Genomic DNA, 21,564 nt, shown 5'->3' with positions numbered 1-21,564 from the left:
TTCAAGGCCAGCCTGGTCTAAAGAGTGAATTCCAGGATAGCCAGAGCTACACAGAGAAACCTTGTCTCAAAAAATTTAATTTAATTTAAAACACACACACACACACACACACACACACACACACACACAAGGATGAAGGAGGAGAAGAAAGATCCAGCTATAGCCATCAAGAGTGCAATAGTGTCTGGATTTGGAGAAGTACATGCTACTCATCTGTTAAGACACCTGTTAGGGCACTTGAGAAACAGTTTTATGTACACAGAACACAAAATCCATGATGCTAATAGCTAGCACTTAGTCACAAAAATAGTTTCTCAAGAGCAATATGAGAAAAACCAACACTTCTAGTTCTCTTTATACAATTAAAGCAGCTTTGTGAGGCATGTTTTTTAATAGCACTCTCTGCCAACATTACTTTTTGTTTTGGTCATTTTGAGTCAGAGTTTCGTGTATCTCAGGCTTGCCTTGAGCTTTTGTATGTAGTTGAGGATTCTCTTGATGTACTGAGATCACAGGTGTGCACCGCTAAAGCTGGTCTGTGTGGTTCAGTGGCTCATGCATTATAGGCAAGCACTCTTCCAACTGAGCTACATTCCCAAACCCAAGTTTTTTGGGTGGTACCTGGCATTGAATCCGAGGCTTCATACAAACTCACCATGCTCTCAGACACTGAACTATGGGTAGTCCCAGATCCAAGTACGCATTCTTAGGTGTTTCTCTAAAGTTCTTAATTAAACGTCTAACCGTTCCTTCTGAAATCAAACATTAATAATACACATGCTAGAGAAATGAACAAAAGTTGATAGCACCCATTTGGAATAGTACTTTGTAACTTTTAAATATAATAGTTCACTTTACTTCTGAATATATGCAGTAGTTACAGCATACTTTAAACCAATAACTAGTTTTTTATAACTCCTATGTTAATACTCACCAAAGTTTTTGTTGACAGTTGAGAAGATTAAGGGGATTGAAAGATGGTAGTATGTGCAAATTTTACTTGGCTGATCTTCAAGCTTCATTTTGCCTATGACAAAACAGTAGGCCAGGGCAGACATGTCTTATTTGACATAATTTGAATTGTGAGAGTAATGCTTGTTTATTCCTATTGGTTTGTAAAACATGAAACATGTTAATAGAAAGGCAAATTTGAAGTCAGGCATGCTGGCTCACACCAGAGGCTGCAGCACAAGGACTGCCAGGAGTTTCAGGTCAGCATGGGCTTCAGAGTGAGATATTTCATTACTTTTAAAAATAATTTCCATTTTAATGGTTAACAAAACTGTGGTACATACCCAGCTGTATATAAAAATGAAATAACAGTATCCACATTAAAATGATGGACTTGGGAAGTATATTAGGTGAGGTGACAGAAACTCAGACACAAGTAAACAAAAAATCATATGTTTGTTCTCCCTTATATGTGGCTGCTTGGCTCTAATGTACAGATGTATAAGTCTGAACAGGTGTAAGTGTGGGTGCAGTATTCTATGTAGAAGTAAGTCCAAGAGCAGACACTATTATGTGAGGAGAAAGAATGGAGAAGCAGCAAACTGGATGTATGACTTATGAAAGCAGATCTAAAGTTAGATTTTAAAGTTACAACTGTCATCATTTTATTTCTTTTTGTGGTAGATAAGAATAAGAATATAATTGCTAGTGAAACTGTAAATCCTAAAGCACAGTTTCATTGCTTCTGAATGACCATTTTAACTGTTTAGAGTTTGGGACTTGGCAAGTGTTTGAGCTGTGGTGGTTTGAAAAAAAATGGTCCCCAAAGGGAGGGCCACTATTTGTAGGTGTGGCCTTGTTGGAGGAAGTATGTCACTGTGGGGGTGGGCTTTGAGGTCTTTTTCTTAAGCTTCCCTCAGTATGGCAGTCAGGTGACTTCCTACTACCTTCTGGTCAAGATTAGGTAGCACCACATGCGCTTGCCATGTCACCATGCTCCCCATCATGATGATGATGGAGTGAGCCTCTGAAACTGTAAGCAAGCCATCCCAATTACATGTTCTATTTGTAAGAGTTGCCATGGTCATGGTGTCTCTTCACAGCAATAAATACCCAAACTAAGACAAGTGTCTTCCTAAACTAGCTATGTGAATTTTTATTTTTATATTGATTGGTTTTTTTTATATTATGAGTTAATTAGAGCAAAGTGACTTTTTTTGGTTTTTCAAGACAGGGTTTCTCTGTGGCTTTGGAGGCTGTCCTGGAACTAGCTCTTGTAGACAAGGCTGGCCTTGAACTCACAGAGATCTGCCTGCCTCTGCCTCCCGAGTGCTGGGATTAAAGGCGTGCACCACCAACGCCCAGCTCAAAGTGACTTATTTTTAAGAAACTTTACATTTTTAGTATTAACCAAGCATAGCATGACTATTCATTCATTCATTCATTTTGAGAATGGGTCTCACTCTGTAGCCCAGTATACCCAAAACTCACTCTGTAGACCAGGCACTCGAGATTATAAACATGTGTCGTTATGCTTAATTTTGTAAACATACATTATAACTAAATAGATAAATTATAGCACACAATGAACAGTAAAAACCCATTTTAAAATACTGGCCAGAAATATCTGACTGTGAAAAAAACAACACTGCTAGGCCAGGGGTCTAACTCTGTGACAGAGCACTTGCCTAGTATAGGTGAGGTCCTGTGTTTAATCCTAGTTATGCATATGTAAAAGCAGAATTGCTTGAGTCATTTTCTTGATGTAAGTATTAACTTTGCAGTTTACATTCTTATAATAGTATCTGCCCGTGGGAAAACTAATACAATCCATGCCATCTAAAGTAAAGTATATGTGAATGATAATTCATTAAAGCTACCACTTGAAAATTACCCGAGAAAGGCTAGGGTTGTAGTTCAGTGATAGAATATTTGCCTAGCATGTGAAATACCCTGGATTCAATTCCCAGCAACACAACAATATGAGTGCCCATGAGATGGAGATTCAATAGACTTTCTTACCATAAAACCCACAGCTCATCCAGTGCTAAAGAAGTCTCAAATTCTGCTCCTTCCTAGATCACTCTTACAGTGCTATATAAAAATGACCCATTCCTCCCTTGTCACTTAAATGTGAAACATGGAAAAACAAAAATGCATTCCTCATAAAAGAAAACTGAAGAGTATGCTTTGGTAATCCTAGCATTAGTTTAAAAGTAGTATTTTACAGCCACCTAATTTCTTCAAATTTCTTAGACTTGCCAATTGAAGCCTTATCATCTCTTGATTACCCTAAGGGAATGAATTGCTGCTTATCACACACTTGAGAGACTAATCTTTAGCTCATATTACTGTACTTGCCAATGTCTTCAGTCTTTTATCAGGTTTTTCCAACCAGAGCCTTCTTCTTGGTTTTTATACCACCTTTTCCTGTATTGCGTTTGTGTTGATGAGCTCCAAATAGGACAGAGGTTGTTTCCCAGGTGAGTATTAATATTCCAAAATACTTAAATGAGATTAGATTTCAATTTTCCTGCTATGCTGTTTGGTCACTAATGACCAAATGAAATTTTATTGGATTTCTATAGGGCATTCCGAGGAGAGTCTGATGTAACATATAGACTATGTGGTATATGTAGAATTCACTTCAGAATTGCCTTAGGAATACACAAACAAATAAGGCAATTGTCTTCTAGAGCAGCTGAAACCAGATACATGATATAGGTGTGGATGACAGATGACATGCCACTGGTAGGAGACCAAGTTTATTATGCCAAAACTGAATGATAGAAACAATTTTATGCAGTGCTGAGGACTGAACCCAGGGCCTCATGCATGCTAGGCTAGGATTGTAAGAAAATATTTTGTTTATAACTGTAGCAAAAGGAAAACAACTCCAATGTTGTGTTTATACTCTAACTTAAGAATACTATTGGTTTATTTAATTATTTTATGATCCCTGTAGCGCAGGTTGACCTTAAATTCTCTATATACCCAATGATGACCTCAAAGTTCTGATCTACCTCCATCATGCTGGGATTCCAGGCAAGCACCACCATATCGAGCTTATGCAATGATAGGGATTATACTCAGGGCTTCTTGCATACTAGGCAAGTACTCTACCAAATTATCTACATTCCCTCATCCCATACTTTTAAATATGCAAATGACTAACTTTATAAGAGCTTTTAGACTGCTGACATATTTGAATAATTTTTCAAAATTTATCTAGTTTTTTTCTTTGAGACTGTCTCATTCAGTAGCCAAGGCTAGTATCAAATTTGCTACTTAGCTGAGGATGACCTTGAAATCCAGATCCTCCTTCATCTACCTCCCAATGGCTTGGGTTATAGGCATACTGGTAGCATGCACAGCCAGATTTTAGCTAGTCTTGTTCTTACAATATAAAACGTTTAGTTTGTCGGTGGTGGTCCACGCCTTTAATCCCAGCACTTGGGAGGGAAAGGCAAGTGGATCTCTGAGTTCGAGGCCAGCCTGTCCTACAGAGCAAGTCCCAGGACAGGCTCCAATGCTACAGAGAACCCCTGTCTCAAAAAAAATACAACCGAGTTAGACACTTTGTCAGGAAGAATGTTATTATCCAATTTGAAATAATAAACCATTGAGATAGATACCAAACTTTTGCCTGTATTTTTTCTCTTTCTTTACTATAATTATTTTCACAAACACAATTTTACTTTCCTTTCTATTTACCCCTTCTCCCATCAATAGTAGCTAAACTTTGTATTAAACATATAGGTCAGTTGTATTTACAAAGGAAGAAGAATGCAGTTTAGCTAGGTAATTCTACAAAGTGTGTTGTATGCTGAGCTGAATACTTAATTACATATAGTCCTTTCACGTAGGAACTTCTAAAAATAACTAAACATTTTTTAAAAAGTTTTAGTCAGGTGTGGTGGTAAATACTTTCAATTCCAGCATTTGGGAGGTCAAGGCATGTGGATCTCCATGAGTCTGAAGCCAGCCTGATCTACTTAACATGTTCCAGGTCAGCCTGGTCTACATAACAAGCTCCAGTCCAGCCTGGTCTACATAACAAGTGTCAGGTCAGCCAGGGCTACATAGTAAGACTTTGTCTAGAAGAACAAAACCTATAACTAAATTTAAATAAGTTGAGTAACATTTGATATTAGTTAATTTTGCAAAATAATTCAAAATTATAGTTATTTATACTAGAATGCAAATGTACCTTTTCTTTTTGATGTTTCCAGAATACTTGGCCTAAAAGTTCTGATGGTCCTGTGAATCCTAAAATAAAGACATCATGATTATTACAAGAAAATTTTTAAAGAACTCTATATACTATATAATATCACATCATTGTATTGTCTTTCTCAAAATATTAATACGAACTAAGATAAAAAGCAAAGATGAAAAAGTTCTTGCAATGCTAGGAATTGAACCAGTGATCTCATGCATGCTAGGCAAGCACTGGGGAGTATTAGCACTAAACTGTAGATCCACAGAGATTTTTCTTTCTGATGCTTTAGAAAACTTGGGGGTGGGTGTCTATCAGTTGGTAGAGGGTTCTAGCCAGCATGTTAGCTGCTCTGGGTTTGATCCCCAGTGCTGTGTAAACTAGATTTGGTGGTGCACACCTGTAATTCTAGTACTTAAGAGGTGGAAGCTAGAGCATTGGAAATTTAAGGTTACCCCTTGCTACAAATTGAGTTTGAGGATAGCCTGGGCTATGTGACTTCATTTTTAAAGTAAAGAAATAAAGTGCTAGAGATACTTGTGAACAAATTCAAACCTGGTCAGAGAAACATTATGGTCAAGCCAGGGTCAATGAATTGTAAAATTCACCACTTGGTCACTTGATTTTTCTTTTCAGTATATAAAATGATAAATCGAAACAAATGATATTTTTATTTCACTAAAGCAAAATAGCTTCATTTACACAGAACTTGGAGCTCTGCTTTCTTTTACACTATTGGAATACTTACTTGGGAACCAGAGATAAGTTCAGTGAGTACTTGCCCTGCATTCATGAGACCCTGAGTTTTATCCCCAGCATTGCAAAAGGAATTTATTTTACAAGAAATTCCATATTTTCAGACAATATAAACTTAAATAGAAAATTGTCACTTAGCCTGATAGGGCAAGCCTACAATCCTAGATATTCAGGAGACAAGCCAGGAAATGACAAATTCAAGGCCGGTCTGACATAAACAGTGAGTTCAAGTCTACACTGGGCAATTTATCAACGTTCTGTCTCAAAAAGTAAAATGAAGGCCAAAGATATAGTTTATTGGTAGACTGTTGGACTAGGATGTGCAAGATCCTGAATTCTATCTCTAGGAAAAATATAGGGAGGGAGGGACGGAGGGAGGGAGAGAAGAGAAAGAAATTGAAAAAAGAAAAGAGAGAAAGAAAATGGTCACATGAGTTAGTCATGGTGGTCCACACCTGTAATCCCAGAACTTGGGAGGTTGAGGCAGGAGGATCCTCGAAAGTTCAAGTCCAACCTGAGCTAGAGAGAAAGACCTTGCCTGAACAAACAAAATGAAACAAACAGAAAGAATAACAACAAAAAGAAAAAAGTTGAAACTATCACATGCACTAGGGCTTGAAGGCAAACCCCTGCAACTCACACCCATTTGTAAGGATAGAGAAAAAAAGACTGTTAAAACCAAATTGTAATAGAGATTTTAAAACCATTACTTGTCTCAGTGGCTTCCTAGGGCATGCAGGGATAATGGGAGAAGGCTGAGTACAACGCATGACAATGGAATTAGTGTGAGGACTGCTTTACTATGGCTGTAGTTATAGAATTGTATGCGATTCCAAAATTCATTCAATTATACATTAAAAAGCTGCTAAATTTAGTTGAAAGAAAATAACATGTTTAATAAATGAAAAAGAAAGTAAAGTATTTCGGGGGTCATTTTGTTTGTGTTTGAAACAATCTCACTATGTAAGCCAAGCTGACCTCGTACTTGAGAGCCTCCTGCTTCAGCCTTGTGAGTACTGAGATTTCAGGCATGTGTCACCATGTTTGACAGGAAAATGATCACACAGAATTGGGTATATACTAGTCAAATATATTTCCCTAAAGACTTGAGTGGGTAACTATTGATATCGATCAACATTTCAAGAGACAGATTTTTAAGCACTCCTTTCTTGCCTTCCCAGGTTTCTTGATGAGAAAAGTCATTGGAGAGCCTGGAATTATTTTGGTGTTCCTTACAGTGAATGGCTTCATGGCACCGTTGTCATTCTGTATAAAGAGAAAGAAGTGTACAACTGAACCCCAAATGCATGCTAACCGAGCCCTGGGGAGACATATCTGCTGATGAGCAGGCGTGGACTTAGTACAGGATCTCAGTGCTACAGTGAGGATCTCTTACCACAAAGCAAGTGAGGAACCCAAGATTCATGTTGATAAAGCAATGGCAGCCTTGATCTTTTGGAAGAGAGAACTACATGGTCACTGAGGTATTTACCTAGTACCCCAGAATGGCAGTGTGAACACTCAATATTGAACAATATGTACATTATACTCAGGCCGTAAAATTAATGTTCCTTATGAATGGATCTACTGCTGTGCTATTGAAAACTATAAACTAACATACATATTTATGCTTGATATTTCATGTGTATTGTAATTCTCACTAAATCATATTTGGTCCTTTCCTGTATAGTATTACTCCCATAACTCAGGATTTAAAATGCATTCTTTTCCCAAACTGAAGTTGTTATCCCAATGTTCAGGCTCTCTTATTCACTCATGCCAATACCTGAAGTAATTAGAATCTGCTCAGTTAAGGAACTCCAAAAGCATATACAAAACGAATTACTATGAAGCCTGAAAGGAGCCAAGACTCCAGAGGTTGTCTCCTCAGCACTTACCTACCCTGTAAAAAGCTACTGTCAAATGAGGGTCAGTTTCTCATTGGAGGCTTCCTTCAAAGAAAAACATGTCTACCACCAATAGCCCATTTCCTCATCTACTGATTCCTAAAGTCTGGGAGTTGACATTAGCCAAAATCTCTCCTACTCAAATTTCAACTCGGGTTTTCTCATGGATGTTCACAAAAAAGAAGAGTAAAAGCCATGCAATGACCACAACTAAGTAACTCTAATGTGTGCAGACATTTAAAAACATAAAGTAGTGATATCCATAGCCTAAATGTTTAAATTGAAGGCTGTATGTCAAAATGTTAGTAGAAATGTTCTAAAGTATTGAAATGAAGGCCATATTATCCTAGTAAATCTACAGTTGCTAAATCATATAGAAGGAAATAAAATTGTTTTGTCACCTAAGCATTTTAACACAAGTGCTTGTGTGTGTGTGTGTGTATGCTCTAAGGAACTTCCTGTATTTGTTCCCATCATAGGTACACACTGCCATGTATGAGTTTTTCACATGGACATTGGGAATCAAACTCTGTCTCATGCTTATGTGACAAACACTTTACCAATTAAGCCATATCCCTAGTCCTCAGTCTTTTGTTAAAGACAAGATCTAATGTTTCCAGGCTGACTTCAAACTTGTAGTCAAGGATGACCTTGAGCTTCTTATCCTCTTGCCTCTATCTACCCATAGCTAGCAACAATTGAACTTTCTTAGGTTAACCAGGACAGAGAGCAAATCAATCCATTGGTCCACAACAGGATCAGCCTCAATCAATATTTCTGTCTCTGTCTCTCTGTATGTATCTTTCTCTGTGTTTCTCAGTGTCTTTCTCCTCTCTGTGTCTCTGTCTCTGTGTGTCTCTCTCTCTATTTCTGTGTCTCTATTTCTCTAACTCCCTCCTCGGCATGTCTGTCTGTGTCTCTGTCTCCTGTCCTCACTCCCACTATATTGTCCAGGCCGTGGTCTGGTATATCTAGGTTCAAAGAATCCTCCTGTCTCTGCTTTTCCAGTATTGTATCTATAGAGAGACTTTACAACTCCCAGCTACATCTATACTTTGGGTGTCAGAAAACTATATTATTTAAGCTCCTCTTTCAAATAATGACATTTATTCTTATTAATAAAACTGTAAAATGTTTCTTTTTAAGGATCTTTTTGTACTTGTTGTATACACGGACATATGTGTGAGCCTGAGTATCTGTGCATCTCATGTGTGCAGGAACCCACTCAGGTCAGGAGAAGGTGATAGATCCCTTGGAACTGGAGTTACAGGAGGTTGTGAGCTGCCATGTTGATGTTAACATAACACTATATTAGTGAAAATGGCAATGTTCTACAGAGTCAAAATCTGAATACTGTACCAGACTTAGGCTTTCTTCCCAACTTTGATTTATCTGCATTGCAGTATGCATTTCCCTGCAAAAGAAAATAAATTATTAATGCTGTAGTCAGCCCATTTGAAGAAAAAGATGTAACTGAACATAAAAAATTATCAAAAGAGTTCCTCAAAGTATAACACTCACCGTTCATGCATTGCTTCTCTGCTTGCTATATCCATTCCTTCTTCCTGGAAGGGAAGGAAATAAGAAACTGAGGGCCCAACTCCTACTGTTCTACTAAATTTCATTTAGGTTGGGAGTTTCAAATTTTCACTAATATGTACTTCATTGTTATTCACTAGGCTATGGAAGAGCTACATTGTTTCATTATAAACAAATCTCTACACAAGTGGCTGGCTCTGTACTCTGTTATCTTGCAAATTACCACAGCAGTGGTCTATTACTTCTGCATTGCAGCATATCAAATATGCAGAAACTAACTGGACCAGAAACTGTACCTTTCAGTAGTCAAGGGAGAGAACACCAAGATTCCCAAGTCCATGTTTTTCTCTGCTAGTAGTACTACAAAGGTCTTAGTCTATAGCATACTAAATGCCTACTAGTGTGGATTTAAAGATGATTTAGGTCAAACCATTGAAGTTCAAGATCTGTATTACAGGACTGGTGAGATGGCTTAGTGGGTAAAGATGCTTGCCATCAACAGTGATAGCCTGCTTCTAATCTCATTCTATTCTATTCTATTCCACCCCACATGATGGAAAAAGGAGAACCAGCTCCCCAAAGTTACCCTCTGACACACAGTAGACAAACAAACAAACAAATAAATAAATAAATAAATAAATGAAAATTTTAAATGTATTACCTAAGTGAGGAAATAGATTGTTTCTATAAAATCCATAAGAGAAGCACTTAGAATATTTACCAAAAAAGTCACAAGAATTAGTGAAAATCTGGAGAAACTATTGCTGATGGTAATAAAAATGGTACAGATTCTGTAGAAAAGTCCCAAAAGAGATGAAAATAATAATTCAGATACTTTTACACCAACATTCACAACAGCATCATTAGCAACAGGTAAACAAACAAGTGTCTTTCAAGTGACTGAGGGACAAAATGTGCTATGTCTACAGAAAGAATATTATTCACCTATATAGAAAAATGAAGGTATGAGTTCGGTATTATTTCAGTGTGAGAGTGAATTCTTAGTATGTACAAGGGTCTGGGTTCGACTATCAGTTCTGCAAAACAAATAAATAAAGTTTTGATATATTGACTGCACCTTGGGTGAATCTTGAAAACATTGTTCTAGTGGAAAAGGCCAGTACAAATACTATATGATTTGATTTATATGCAGTGCCTAGAACAGTCAAAACTCATAGAACCAGAGAAGAGAATGAAACTTACTGGATGGGTATAGTGTGGTTGTGAGTATTGAAGCTTATTACTTAAATGGGTTCATAGTTTATTTTGGGCATGATAACAGTCCTAGAAATAGAAACAGTTGCCTAACATTATGAATGTACTTAGTACTATTAACTGTACTCTTAAAAATGGTTGAAATAGGGCAAGAGATATAGTTCAGTGGCAGAGTGCTTGCCTAGCGTGTGTGAGGCCCTGTAGTGCCAGGTACTCTAGGGAAGCTGAGATAGGAAAATCACCCACTCTGGGGAGTTCAAGATTAACCTAGGCAGCACAGTTTCAAAACAAACAAATGAAATCCTACAAGCCTCTGACTCTTTTGCCTGCTTTTGAGACCCTTTTCCTTGTACTGGGGTTGCCTTGTCCAGCCTTGATAGGAGGATTTGTGCATAGTCTTATTGTAGTTTGCTATGCCATGCTTGATTGATATCCCTGGGGGGGGGCCTGATCTTTTTTGAAGAGTAACGGAGGAGGAGTGGATCTGAGGGAAAGGGGAGATGGGGAAAAGGGACTGGGAGGAGTTGAAGGAGGGGAAACTAAAGTAATGTAAGAGAGAAGAATAAATTTTAAAATCCTACAAAGAAACCTTAGACAGAAGATAATACTAGTAATGTAAAGTTGAAGCAAATATTGTAGAAATGGTGAAATATTATTAATAAGAATTCATATTTATTGTCCCTACTGAGCTTTTATTAATAACATTTAAGAATTTCTAAAAATACCATTCATTTTTAACGAATCCTTTAGTATTTCTTTTTTTGTGGGGAGGAGGGACATATTGAGACAAAGATTCCTGTGGGTCAAGTTGGTCTTGAATTCCTGGTCTTCTTGCCTCCAGCTTCTGAGCTTTGGGATTCCATGGCCACTGTATTTTTGTATTTCTACTTTGGTTATATTAAATGATTTATATAGTGTGCTAGCACAGTGGAGTATATTCAAAATGTATAAATAAACATGGTTTATATGTATTTTGTAGGCACATATACTCACAGCTTTTATTGATATTGTGTGTGGTTAAAAGATTTAAAAGATCCAGGTATATAACTCTATGCTCAGAATTCACAAAATCCTGGGTTCAAACAGCAAATAAATAAATTTGAATATTGTGGTCTATAATGTGGACACTAACTGTTTCATGTAGCTCAAGGTGGCCCTGAACTCATTGTGTAGCTGATGATGGTCTTGAACTCCTTATCCACCTTTTTCCACATTACAAGCCCTGAGATTCCCAGCATGTGGTACCACATTCGACAGTTTGTCTATTGTTTTAGGAGAACATTCCTTGAATCAAAATTGTAATTGCACATGACTGGTTTTAGAATTATGGAAACAGCATTTCCAATCATAATAATAACAATAAAGGGGCTGGTGAGATGGTTCATTGGGCAAAGATGCTTGCTTCTAAGCCTGGTGATGATCTTTCTGATGCCAGGACCTAGATAGTGGAAGGAGAGATCAAGATTCCACGTATTGTCTTCTGACAGAGACACACATGTCATGCACATTCATATACACACCTACAAATAAATACATAAATTCAATTAGAAATAATTTGATTTAAAATTAACAGCTCTTGATTTTTAAAATTCTCTTACTTGTTTGATTTGGAAAATTCGGTTGGCAGATGTACGAGTGTGAGAAGGCAGAAACTGAAAATTAAAATAAAAGAGTCAAACTTGCTTTAATGTTTCTGATTAATAATTTAAAATATGAAACTAACGTTATATTGTCTAAAATAATTATTGAGTGCCTAATGTACAGTAGCAATGACATTTGTTAACTTTAAGGCTTAAAAATTAAAATTGGATCTTGACTAAAGCACTGTGTTATTCAGAAGTCTATTGTATGTCAGAAGTAAACATTTGCTAACAGAAGAAACATGAGACAAACATCAATAAAATTTTCTGTTTACCTTTGAAGTTAATCTGTTTCTGAGACAGAGTCTCTTGTCAGCCAGGTTGACCTCAAACTCAAATAGCTGAGCCCCTGCCTCCACTTCTTTGTTTTATCTTTTTTATTTAAATTATAAACAAGCTTGCTTCACATGTCAATCCCAGCTCCCTCTCCTTCCTCTCCTTCCCTGCCCCCCACCAACCCTCCAGCCCGACCCAATCCCCACTCTGATCCCCAGGGAGGGTGAGGCCCTCCATGGGGGAATCTCCCGAGTTTGTCATTTCATCCAGGGCAGGGCCTAGGCAGCCCTCGATGTGGAATGGAGCCTTCCCCCACTTCTGAGTGCTGGGATTTCAGGGTACTCAACAGCATCCAGCACCATCGTCAACTTCCCTTTCTGAAGACACTAGATATCAATGTCACCTCAGTTTTCTTGCTGGTTCTAACCAAGCATTAAAGCTTAGTGAGAGGCGTTACCAGAACCAAATGCTCAAAAGCTATTAAATCAGCAGCTAAGCTGTCACACATACAAAGGAAATATGAACAGGAGAATTTCATCAAATATCTTTGAATCTTCCTGGTAAAAAGAAATTTTCATAGTATGGGTTGACTTAAGGCAAACACTTTCAAGTAGTCTGCAAAATTTTACTCTTAGTAGCTAAGGTATTCATTGCCTAGGTGCTTCCTCTTTCTCAGAACTACTTTCTCCTTTATTTTTGTGTCTTGTTTCAAAGCTTAGGAAAACTCTTAAGAGGAGAATGAAGGAATGAGGGCATTTAAGGCTAAGTATGGACACAAAGCTTAAATTACCCTCGGAATTTATCTATCTGTAGCCTGGTTGTTTCCTGAAATGCTCGGGAATGAATTTATCTTTAACAAACGTTTCACATTTTGATCTTATTTGTGGTGCTGGGGAATCAAACCTACAGTCTTGTGTAAGACAGGCACACGCTACATAGTCTCATTATTTATTAAGAACACACTGAGTGAAGCATTTCAAAAATATCTTAATAAGTACCTACTGTGTGCTACATCACTTTGCTTGGACAAAGACTATCTATCTCCCTGACCTTGAAAAAATCAACATCTAGTTAGGAAAAAAACCCAGGTAAGATCCAAAACCGAGTTCTGACTGTGGGAGTTCAAAGTAGATTCGCCTCTGAGGTCTTCTACTGGACCTCACAGAGTAACTAGGAATTTTTTAGATGTATTTATTTTATTGTTGTGCATGTATGAATGTTTTGCCTGCATGTATGCATGTGCCAACACATGGGAGCCTGGCACACTCAAAGGTCAGAAGAGAGCTTTGGATGTGTTAGAACTGGGGTTACAGATGGCTGTGAGCCTCCATGTGGGTGCTGGGAATTGAATCCAGGTCCTCTTCAACATAAACAATTGCTATAATCACTGAGCCAACCCTCCAGCCTGAGGTAGGAATTCTTAATGTGTACTGAAGGTATTCCAATGAATAGGAAAAACAACTCAGGTAGAGAGGCATGTTCCAGGCACACAGAAGCCCAGGTGCTGGAAACTTACTGGGAGGAAGGGGCAGGAAATAAACTTGAAGAGAAGTGGCTGGAAATGAAGGTAATTTTGAGAATTTAGCCTTTGATCTCAATAAAAAGAAAAGTTAGCTTTCTCCACATTCTTAAATCTTAAAGGTCTTTTAAGTTCTATCTTCTTTGAAAAGTCAAAACAAAGTAGCAATACTATGCAAAAATTTCAAGTTGGAAGCAGGGTCTAAAAACAGTCCATAATATAAATAATATATAATACAATAACCATAAATTTTGGACATGATGGTGCACACCTGTAATCCCAGAACCCAGAGACTGATGCAGAAGGATGGGAGTGCTTCAAATGAATCTTGTGCCTACTGTGCTGTTTTATTTTGGAGGGAGAAAATAAATTCCTACCTAGTGCAAATATTTTCTTCAAATAAAAGCATTTAGGCAGAGGCTGAAGAGAGGGCTGAGTAGTTATAAGTGTGTACTGCTCTTGTAGAGGACCTGAGTCCGGTTTCCAGCACCCAGGATGGGTGGCTCACAACTGCCTGTGCCTCCAGATTCAGGTGATTCAACACTCTTTTCTGGACTCCATGGGCATTCACACACACACACACACACACACACACACACACACACACACACACACACACCAAAAATCATGCTAGAGAGATGGTTGAGCAATTAAGAGCCCTAGTTGCTCTTCCAGAGAACCTGGGTTCAATTCCCAGCACCCACGTGGCAGCTTAAAAATTTCTGTAACTCCAGTTCCAAGGGATCTGACACAATCACACATATATGTATACAGGCAAAATACCAATGCACATAAAAGTAAAATAGAAGGCATTTAGACCAAAAAAGAAACAAGCAAAAGAGACAAGAAATGGATGCCAAACAGACATATGTAGTAGTAAGAGACAAAGTGGAAAGATTTCAGGCAGCATCTGACTTGATTTGGGCCTTGGAGAGTGAGGAGTTTGGCAGTGTATTCCACAGAAAAGTCAAAGTGTTTGATCCATTTTAGACAAGGATATTAACCTAGTGTGCAGCCAGGAATGGAAAGAAGAGAAGGCTCTGTTGCCAAAAAGAGTTGAAAATGATGGAGAGTTTTATATATAAGCTATGCTCGAATGCTTAATTGCAGAAAAATGATCCACTCCACTAAATATAATAGAGGAGCAAGTAGCAGGTTATACCCAGCAGTGCTATTTATTAGATTTGGAATGGACATATGCAGATATTCAGCTCTGAGCATGGTCAAGTTCCTAGACAGAAGATGGATGGATGGGACAGCTAGCCAGAAGATGGATGGATGGGACAGCTGTAAGCTAGCAACTCAAATCAGCCTTTTCTAGTCACGTTCTTGGTTTCAATAACATTCTGTGTGTGTGTGTGTGTGTGTGTGTGTGTGTGTGTGTGTGTGTGTGTGTGTGTAGCAGAGATGGAGAGACAGAGATAGAGACACAGAGACAGAGATTTGGAGACAGGGTCTCACTATGTAGCTCTAGTTAGCCTGGAACTTACTAAAGAGATCAGATGGTCCTTGAACTCACAGAGATCCACCTTCTTCTGCTTCCTGAGTTCTGAGGTTATATGCATGCACCACCATGCCGGGCTTTACTCCCTGAGCCATCTCACTGTCCAGTTCCTTGATGCCTAGGACCATGGTATCTTCCAGAAAACTTACAAAACCTCATACTTTTATAATTCAAATTACTAGAAAGTTCACAATATGTAATGTGAAACATTAATGTTTATGAGGTTTATAATCCAATTGAAAAGTCATGATACCATGAACTTAAATACATACATATTGTCTATAAAGAAGTTTTACGCTAACTGAATTATCATTAGATGTTTTTGTGAGAGAGGAGAAAGGGGTGGAAAATTGTTCCAAACTCCTTATACAAGACTTCTTGGAAATTGTTTTTAATTGGTACTTAGTAGATGATGAATAGCTAGTTTAGTTTGAGGCAAAGGTCTAAAATTTCCTATAGGAAAACTGTTCAGGAAATCACAAATGACATTGTATTGAGTAGGACTGAAGTGCGCCTGTAGAACTGTAAGCCACTGGAAGACTTTTAAATTGGATACATGTAGCTCCAATACTTGATTTGCTGGTTCTTTTAGTAGTACCAGTGCGGAAAATCAACTAGGGAAAGCAAGAACTCTGGAAGCAAGTCTCCTCCAAAGTTAAGTACTGCAGGCCGTGCTTGGGAGAAAATCGCCTGTGTGTGTGTGTGTGTGTGTGTGTGTGTGTGTGTGTGTGTGTGTGTGTGTGTGTGTGTGTGTTTTCTTATGTGAGAGAAATGAAGTTGAAACAGAACAGGGCTGTAAAGCTCAGTGCTCAGAAAGCTTGCTTAGTATGTACAAGGCACTAGGTCCAATTCTCAGTACCAAAGTAATTTTCTGAGATGTTAATAAACGTTATGAGTGTCTTTTGTGTAAATTCTCACTGTGCCTTTCCCTCCTAGTCAAAGAGAATGAATTCCTTGGAAGGAAGCAAGAGTATCAGGGCCAAGAAATGATGTCATGAGGGTGGAGTATGCATGTTTCTGGATGTTTAAGGGAGGTAGAAGTGGAAGGGGATGGAGGGCGTGCTAGCTAAAGCTCATTCCCAACAAGTATATTCACTGAAGAAATTAAGAAGAAAGTCTGGGATTGTTGTTTTCTTTTTTTCAAAAAGCACACTGGGTATTCTGGCCTATGAATCCAGCATGCTCGAGTTTGAGGCAGGATCATGAGTTTGAGTTCAACCTATAATACATAAAAGAGATAGGTAGAGAACAAGTTTAATGTGTATAGATATTAAAATTTTTAAAAATCAATTTTAAAATGTCCTACTTTTACTATTTTTAACCCATTTCCTGTTGCAGTTGTGACAGATAAAATACTTAGATGATCCTGAAAGAAGAGTTGTAGACTCTGTTTATAGATCGCTCTACCTGGTTCCAGAAATGACTCAGGGAATCTTATATTACTATTTAACAGGAATTAACGTGGGCTTCATACACAGAGCACAGAAAGATGACAGGAAAGAGACAATACACTTGCTACTAAGGGAGCACAAACTGATTTGGATTTTGTGGAGGCAAAGCTAATGTCCTATCAGATAGATATTAGGGGGTTGAGTAATTAAAATGTTTGGGCCCGCTGTGGTAGCACGTGCCTGCAACTCCAGCACTTGATATAAGACCTCAAGTTTGAGGATAGCCTGGGCCACACAGTTAAATCCTGTCTCATAAAAAAAGAAGAGAAAGGAAGGAAGGAAGGAAGGAAGGAAGAAAAAGAAAGAAAGAGAGAAAGAAAGAAAGAAAGAAAGAGTAAATGGGTTGGCTGGTTAAGAAAATCGACACACTCTTTAAGTCATTTCACTAAAGGTTTGTTATTCTACGAAACCAAGAGTTCTTAAGTCTATGACTAAAGTTTAAAGGTCTCTACAAAAGGGCTAGTCACTCAGTGGAACTATGCTTTTTCTGAGGACATTTCAAATTAGTGAGGTGGAGGCAGAAGTTGGAAGCCAGCTTAGGCTACATAGTGAGAATCCATGAAGACTGAAAGAACAGTGGTTGCGAGAGGCTGAGAAGAGGTGGGTAATAAAACTTTATTGTTCATAGTTGGGCAGTGGTGGGGCACGCCTTTAATCCCAACCCTTGGGAGACAGAGGCAGGTGGGTCTATGTGAGTTTGAGGCCAGCCTTTTGCCATGGTTATTGTTTTAGTGACCTTCCATTGAACTCTTGCATCTTCCTTTGCCTTCTTCTAATCTACCTTTGACACTAAAGGCAAAGTAACTTAACATTTTTTGAATATGTTATTTTTGATATAGACTCCCATGTAATGCAGATTGACACTGAACTCGTTGAGCTTGTAGCTGGAGATGACTTTAAACTTCTGATCTCTCTGCTTCCATAAGCTTTAGGATTCCAGGCACAAACTGTCATATCCAGTTTATATGGTGCTGAAGATCAAACCCAGGACTTTGTACAAGCTAGGCAAACACTCTGTGAATTGAGTTACATCTCCAGCCCATGAAGTTAGGGTAATTTTTAAAGATCTTATTTTAATTTTAATTCTGTGTATATGTATGTTTTTACATTTAACTGTAGTTCCCCCTTGGAGGCCAGAAGATGTTAGATCCCCCAGAAACAGGAGTTGAACTGGGAACCAAGCATGGGTGCTGGGAACTATAGGTACTGGGAACTCCAGTCCTCTCATAGAGCAGCAAGTGCTCTTACCCTCTGAGTTATCTGTCCTGCCCCCAGGGTAATTTTGTTTTTGTTTTTGTTTTTGTGTTTGAGACAGGGTTTCTCTGTGTAGCAGAACAAGCCATCCTGGAACTCGCTCTGTAGACCGAGCTGGCCTCAAACTCAGAGATTCACCTACCTCTGCCTCTTGAGTGCTGGAATTAATGGCAAGCACCCCAAAGTGTTTTCTTAAAACTGGAAAACTCAGAACACTTCAGTGACTTCTCATTGAACATAACTCTGTCTTAACACAGAATCTTTAACATGACCTAAATGCAAGAAAAAGCTCCTATTTGTTGTATTGTCAGTTGTTTTGTTTGTTTGTTTGTTTGTTTTTAAGACAGTGTAGTTCAGCCTGGTCTTGCTGTATAGCCCAGTCTGCCCTCAAACTCCTAATCTTACTTTGGAGTCCTAAGAACTGGAATTTCAGATATGTGCTACCACACCTCAGTCTATAAGATCTTGTACTACTCTACTGGTCCAACCACATGTCTTCTCACCTTTATAGTCCCATCCATCCTAGCTGCAAGGGACTCCTTTCAAATCAGTCATACTCTTCCTTTCCACATTATATTTCTTTTCTCTTCAAGCTCATGTAATATGCTATTTTCTGTTTTTGATTTTAAATATCATTTAATTTTTTTTGGTTTTTCGAGACAGGGTTTCTCTGTGGCTTTGGAGGCTGTCCTGGAACTCGATTGGTAGTCCAGGCTGGTCTCGAACTTACAGAGATCCGCCTGCCTCTGCCTCCCGAGTGCTGGGATTAAAGGCGTGTGCCACCAACGCGCGGCTCATTTAATTTTTGAAATTAAAATATAATTGCATTGTTTTTCTCTTCAGCCCTCCAACACTTCTCTTGCGCTCTCATGCTCTTTCTCTGTTTCATGGCCTCCATTACTTTAACAATTGCTTATTTATTAACTTATTATTTCGTGTGTGGTGCATACATGCATGCCATTGCACATGAATGTGAAGGTCACAGGAAAACATTCAGCAGTCGGTTCTGCCTTTCCACCACACGTGTTCTAGGAACAGAACTCAGGCTATCAGACTCTGGAGGCAAGGAGAGTAGGGAAATGAAGGGAGGTTAGTGGAAATAAGGGGGGAGAGGAAGGAGTGAGCAGAGGAGAACAGTGGGAAGAGGGGAAGGAAAAGGAGGGAGGATGAGGAGGATAGAGGGAGGGAGACAGTGTGGAGGACAGAGAAAGAGGGGTGAGAAGAAAAGGGGAGAATCGAGAGGAAGAGAAAGAGGAAGGGCAAGGAGAAAAATAGGGTAGACAGGAGGAAGAGGGGAGGGGAAAAGGGAAAAGGTGAGGAGAAGGAAGAGAGAGGAGGAGAAGGGAAAGGGTAAGGAGAAGGAAGCGAGAGGGGGAGGAAGATCTTGGGGAAATAGGAGAGGAGGGGGGAGGATGATGTAGGAAGTGTGGGAGGGGTATGAAGGGGGAGGCGAGGAAAGGAGAGATGGGAAGGGGTATAGGAGAGAGGAGGGGAGATGAGAAGAGCAAGGGAAAGGAGGGAAGGGAAGAGGGGGTTGTGAAGGGAAGAGGAGGAGATGGCGACCGGAAAGTGAGTTAGGGGTCTAGAAGAAGGTAAGAAAGACCAATATACATCGTTTCCCAATGTTTTATGAGGCTAAGATACCCAAGCCAGTAAAGATATCGTAAGAAAACTGTAGACTAATGCCTAAAGAAGATTTATCCCAGGAATCTGAAGGTGATTCAACATAAGAAATTCTGCATAATACACCCTATTAATAGAACAAAGGGGAAGAACACACAATTATTTCAAATGATACAGAAAAAGTACTGTAACAATTCAAACAGGTAGGAGAAGATGGGAACTTCCTTAGCATGACAAAGCCTCTCATAGATTAGTCAATGGTGGGAGACTGAAACACCGCCCACCATCCCAACAGTAAGACAAAGCTAGTCATTTGTTGAAACTAGAGAGGTAGTGATTCAAACAGAGTGAATCCACAGATGATGCTCACTGAATCCTTAAAATAGTTCATTGAACGCTGTGTGAGCAACAATGTACATCACCTAAAAATTTTTATATGATGAATCATTTATTCTTTTGACTTATTGACCTATAGGAATCTTTCCTATTTTCCTAGTTTTAATTAGCAGAAAAGTAGCTATAATTTAGAGATTGCTTGGTAACACCATGAATAGGAAATTTTAACTACAATTCCAGCTGTATGTGAGATAAAGGTTTAACTAAAAAGGGCTGAAACTACTTTTAGGAAAGCCTGAGAATGCAATGGAAACTAGACGGCTTTACATGTGAAAATACACTTGGTGTTAAATTCATAAGGGATTTAAAAGCTAATTCGGTTGCAGCTGCAGCAAAATAATCAGAACTGTGTTGGGTGTGTGTGATTTCTGGTAGTAATGCTAAAAGAAGCTGTTTCCCAAAGGCAGAACTTCCTAGAAATGCACATTCTCAGGCTCCATCCCAGACCTTGTGAGTCAGAAACTCTGAGAGGTGAGACCTTGCTGTGTTTAACAATCCCTCCATGCTCCACACTCTAGTCTGAAAACCACCCATGAAGACCAAGAAGTGTGTCTTACACAGGGATGCCACAATAAGCACTTCCTTACCAAAGCACGGCGGTTCAGAAATGGTGAGCTGTTCCTTCGCATTCTTATGGGGTCAACTTGGTATCCCTGTGAATTATCACTAAGACAAAAGAAAAAATTTGGCATATAAAACCCATTACCAACTTTTCAAAGAAATACAACTTATAGTTAGAGAGGAACACTATGAATGCAAATGGTGGAGACATCTGTGCAGATGTTTCCAGAGAGAGAGAGAGAGAGACGTTCAGACAGATGGACAGATGGGCGGATGGACAGACAGACAGACGAACACACAGAGAGAAAGAGACAGAGACAGAGAGACAGAGAGACAGAGAGGCCTACTCATCTAAGCTTAAACAAGTTTCATTGTAAGGTAAGAAATTCTCAGACATGCCATTTTACCTCTAGTTGTTCTACTGAGAATAAGCACAATTTACTGTAACCTTGGAAATATGCCATTTTGTGTGAACCTGTAACTGATTTAATTTTATGATCTGAGTTACAATGTACAAGCACAATTGTCAAAATCTGTACTGTTACATAAATAACCGCAACCAATAGCAGGGCTCAAAGGAACCGAGATCGTCGGCAGGTCAGCGTTACGCTACCCTGTTAAAATGGTTTTTCATTCATTGTGTATTCTAAGAGATTTCACATTTTAAAAAATCCAGACTCAATATTTCCAGCTTCAATTGAAAATGTGCAAGTTTGTGCAACACTGGAGCACATTTCCACACCAAAACAAGGG

At 38.7% G+C, this 21,564-nt stretch overlaps 1 protein-coding gene across 2 annotated transcripts in view; it reads right to left on the bottom strand.

Annotated features, from left to right (window-relative positions):
* Positions 1–21,564, bottom strand: part of LOC121139870 (P2R1A-PPP2R2A-interacting phosphatase regulator 1-like) — a 63,131-nt gene that overhangs the window by 31,351 nt on the left and 10,216 nt on the right. For both annotated transcript variants that reach the window (XM_040743893.1, XM_040743894.1), the window contains exons 3-9: positions 20,838–20,916; positions 12,186–12,239; positions 9,355–9,398; positions 9,193–9,247; positions 7,100–7,192; positions 5,162–5,220; positions 935–1,027 (exon numbers count right to left, since the gene is read on the bottom strand). In XM_040743893.1, the coding sequence (XP_040599827.1) occupies positions 5,194–5,220; positions 7,100–7,192; positions 9,193–9,247; positions 9,355–9,398; positions 12,186–12,239; positions 20,838–20,916 (352 nt within the window). In that variant the 3' untranslated portion in view covers positions 935–1,027; positions 5,162–5,193. The remainder of the gene's footprint in view (positions 1–934; positions 1,028–5,161; positions 5,221–7,099; positions 7,193–9,192; positions 9,248–9,354; positions 9,399–12,185; positions 12,240–20,837; positions 20,917–21,564) is intronic.

Source organism: Mesocricetus auratus, unplaced genomic scaffold (genome assembly GCF_017639785.1).
Source record: "Mesocricetus auratus isolate SY011 unplaced genomic scaffold, BCM_Maur_2.0 Super-Scaffold_100003, whole genome shotgun sequence".
Classification (NCBI taxonomy): domain Eukaryota; kingdom Metazoa; phylum Chordata; class Mammalia; order Rodentia; family Cricetidae; genus Mesocricetus; species Mesocricetus auratus.
Note: the sequence above shows the minus strand (reverse complement) of the source record. Positions and strands in the feature narration are given on the sequence as shown.